The following is a 2,880-nucleotide window of genomic DNA, read 5'->3' on the forward strand; positions in this document are numbered from 1 at the left end:
TATAAAAAGGTCACTGGGTACTGCTAATGTATTGCTATCGTCCCCAGCACACACTGAGAATGGCCCAGCCAGGGCCAGCTATGTTTCTTGCCCCCCGGGCTGAACAGTGTTTTGTGTTCTCCGCAGGAAGAAGAGCAGAAGAAAGCCAAGGAAGAGCAGGAGAAGCGGGAGTATGAGGAGTACCTGAAGCTGAAGGAGAGTTTTGTGGTGGAGGAGGAAGGAGTGGAGGAGACCATGGACGAGGAGCAGGTAATCAACTCTTTTTATCATGAAGTGGCATCTTTACTTTTATTATAAATCCTGTTTAATAATAATAATAATAATAATAATAATAATTATGTTTTGTTGTGTTGTTCCATACTTCTAATTATGTTCTGTTTAATTGGATTAATTGTTTAATTTTATGGAACTTCCAAAGCTTTTCAACATCCAAAACCCCATTAATAATAATGTTTCCTTAGATTTTTTTTTTAATGTTATCACTCATTCCTGCTTCTTGTTTGGTGGAGCTCCAACATTCAACTTGGCAGCCAAAACAAATCACTGACCGTTATCTTTCTCTGGCCAATAAGTCATTGTTTTTGGCTAGTAAGTCTGACTAAGCCGATTCATTTATTTGCTTGCCACTGAAAAAATTTACTTTTTTTACTTTCACTTACTTAACATTTTTTGATGTTCTGGTACCTCCAGGTGCTGCTTTGAAAGCGCCATAGTGGGGCCATGAAAAATGGTTGCCATTTCCTGTAAATTTGCACGTGCGCAGGGTGTGGCCTTTACTCCATCTGGCCATGTTTTCTGGATCTTTCCGTAATAAGCCCACAGGGATATTCCAATGACCCAGACAGACAGTGGATATTTAAATATCAAAAATCAGAAAGTTGAATATTGCTTGTGTTGTTTAGGATAAAACAGTGCTCAGGCAGTGGGGTAGCAATGGAGGAATACAAAGCTGCAGAGACAGGTGATACAGTTCAACCTTATATTTCATATTGACTGACAGCATATTCCATACGGAGTTAGATTCTTGGGGACAGCAGTGATCTATGCTGGAATGTTTTAGATGAGATGTATAGATGAGATTTTTTGTTCTGCTTTGCCTTACTACTTACTAAAAAAGAAACATTAGAAGGCAGAAATATAAAGGCTGATATTGCTGCCAATTGTAAAACTAAAAAATGCTAATTTCCTGGCTGTGTCTAGCTTCTGCTCAGTTATGCTGCAGCATGCGAAAATCCTAATGTCTCATCTGCATTCTTGGGGTCATTGTGACAGCCAAGTACCCATCATCATATGAGTTGCATACCTGTCCGGGAAAATAAAACACTGGATTTTGAGGTCTTCTAAAACCCGAGGTTATAGAAGCAATTCTTCACCCTGGTTGGTCACCTATGTAGAACTACTTCATAAGAAGAATTTGGGCTTTTTCAGGTAGTCTCACCTAAAGTGAAGGCCTCACACATTCCCCCTCCACCACTTTGGATAAAAAAGGAATGGGTAGAACCTCGGTTTATTTATTTTGTTAGCTGTGTCCCCATTAGGAAGAATAATCTCCACTTCTTTATTTGGTGATCATTGTCACCAGGACAAAAAGTCAACCACTGAGGACAGAATAATAGAAAATAGAACCATCTAGTAGTAAAATTTATGTAAAAGAAATTGTGGAAAAGTGGCAAAGACCATTGGAATTAGTTTTATTGAAGCTATGTACAACCTTAAATTCGTGCGCTTTTCTCCGATTAAGCCCAATGTGACTTTCCGTTCTTCATATATTGGCCATTTCCTGCCAATTTTCGGAAAACCTTCCTTCAACTTTTGATTACCGCCAGAATGCACATGCACGGCATTCTGCTTGCTCGTAAGTTTGATTGCTTTGAGTTACATGTAAAAATTTTGGTAAAAACCACACGGAAACACCCTTTCTCTGGCCTTGCAGTTGGTATAATCTTTTTCTGCAGCAGGTTCATTCATTTTTTTTTTTTTTTTGGCAATTACAATCAGCCTAATTTGGTTGTGACCACAGATGAGATTGAGCGAGCCATTAGGAATTTCAGTAATTTTTGGCTACTAAAAATTAACCCTAATCATATTGCCAAGTGTATGACCAGTGTTATACTGACCATATATATGGACAACGCGCTTGTAATTGCAACCAACTGCTTTTCATTTTTTCATTACGATTGAAATTGAATACACATCCTGATCTATCTATCTTAAGTGTTTTTTTTTTTTTTAAATAGTTGAATTTTGTTGCTTTCAAACAAAAAGTAACCTGAAAGACAGAGTTTAAAAGACGTGGACGTAATTGGTTACCTGTTTTTAACTTCCTTTTTAAAGCACGTCGTATGAGATGTTCTACAATCGTGAATGCATTATATGCTTGTTTGAAGAATTGGATTTTTATGATTTGGGCAAAATTAAAAGTGTATTCCACGCATATAAATACATCTTCAAAAAATTTGACACTTTTTTTGCACCTATAGTTGCAATGAGTAGGCTGATATCCAATTCCATAAAACTGCAAATATTATTCACTTAAAATGATGTAGATTTGTACTTAGCTTCACACGATGCAAAAAAGAAATAAAAACGAGAGCATGGCAGATGATAACCAAACAAATCTGTACTTAAAATTGTATTTATTATTAATGTGTGGGCTACATAATTTTTTTGTAATATATTTGTTTGCTGTTACTTTCATCTGTATGTATACTGGTAATTCGTGTTCCACCAACACCTCTGTGGGTTTTTTTGCAGAGAGCAAAATTCTCTTTCATATTTATGTACATCCTCACGCTTTTCATGCTTATGTACAAAGAAAATGTATGAAACCCCAAATATATATATATATATATATATATATATATATATATATATATATAT

General features: G+C 36.1%; 1 protein-coding gene across 1 annotated transcript in view; it reads left to right on the plus strand.

Annotated features, from left to right (window-relative positions):
• DDRGK1 (DDRGK domain containing 1) overlaps positions 1-2,880 on the plus strand; it is a gene marked incomplete in the record, with an annotated part of 41,494 nt that overhangs the window by 25,474 nt on the left and 13,140 nt on the right. Inside the window, 1 exon segment of the mRNA XM_072406668.1 lies at positions 127-249. Within this exon segment, the coding sequence (XP_072262769.1) occupies positions 127-249 (123 nt within the window).

The sequence above is a fragment of the Pyxicephalus adspersus genome, chromosome 3 (genome assembly GCF_032062135.1).
Source record: "Pyxicephalus adspersus chromosome 3, UCB_Pads_2.0, whole genome shotgun sequence".
In the NCBI taxonomy this organism is placed as follows: domain Eukaryota; kingdom Metazoa; phylum Chordata; class Amphibia; order Anura; family Pyxicephalidae; genus Pyxicephalus; species Pyxicephalus adspersus.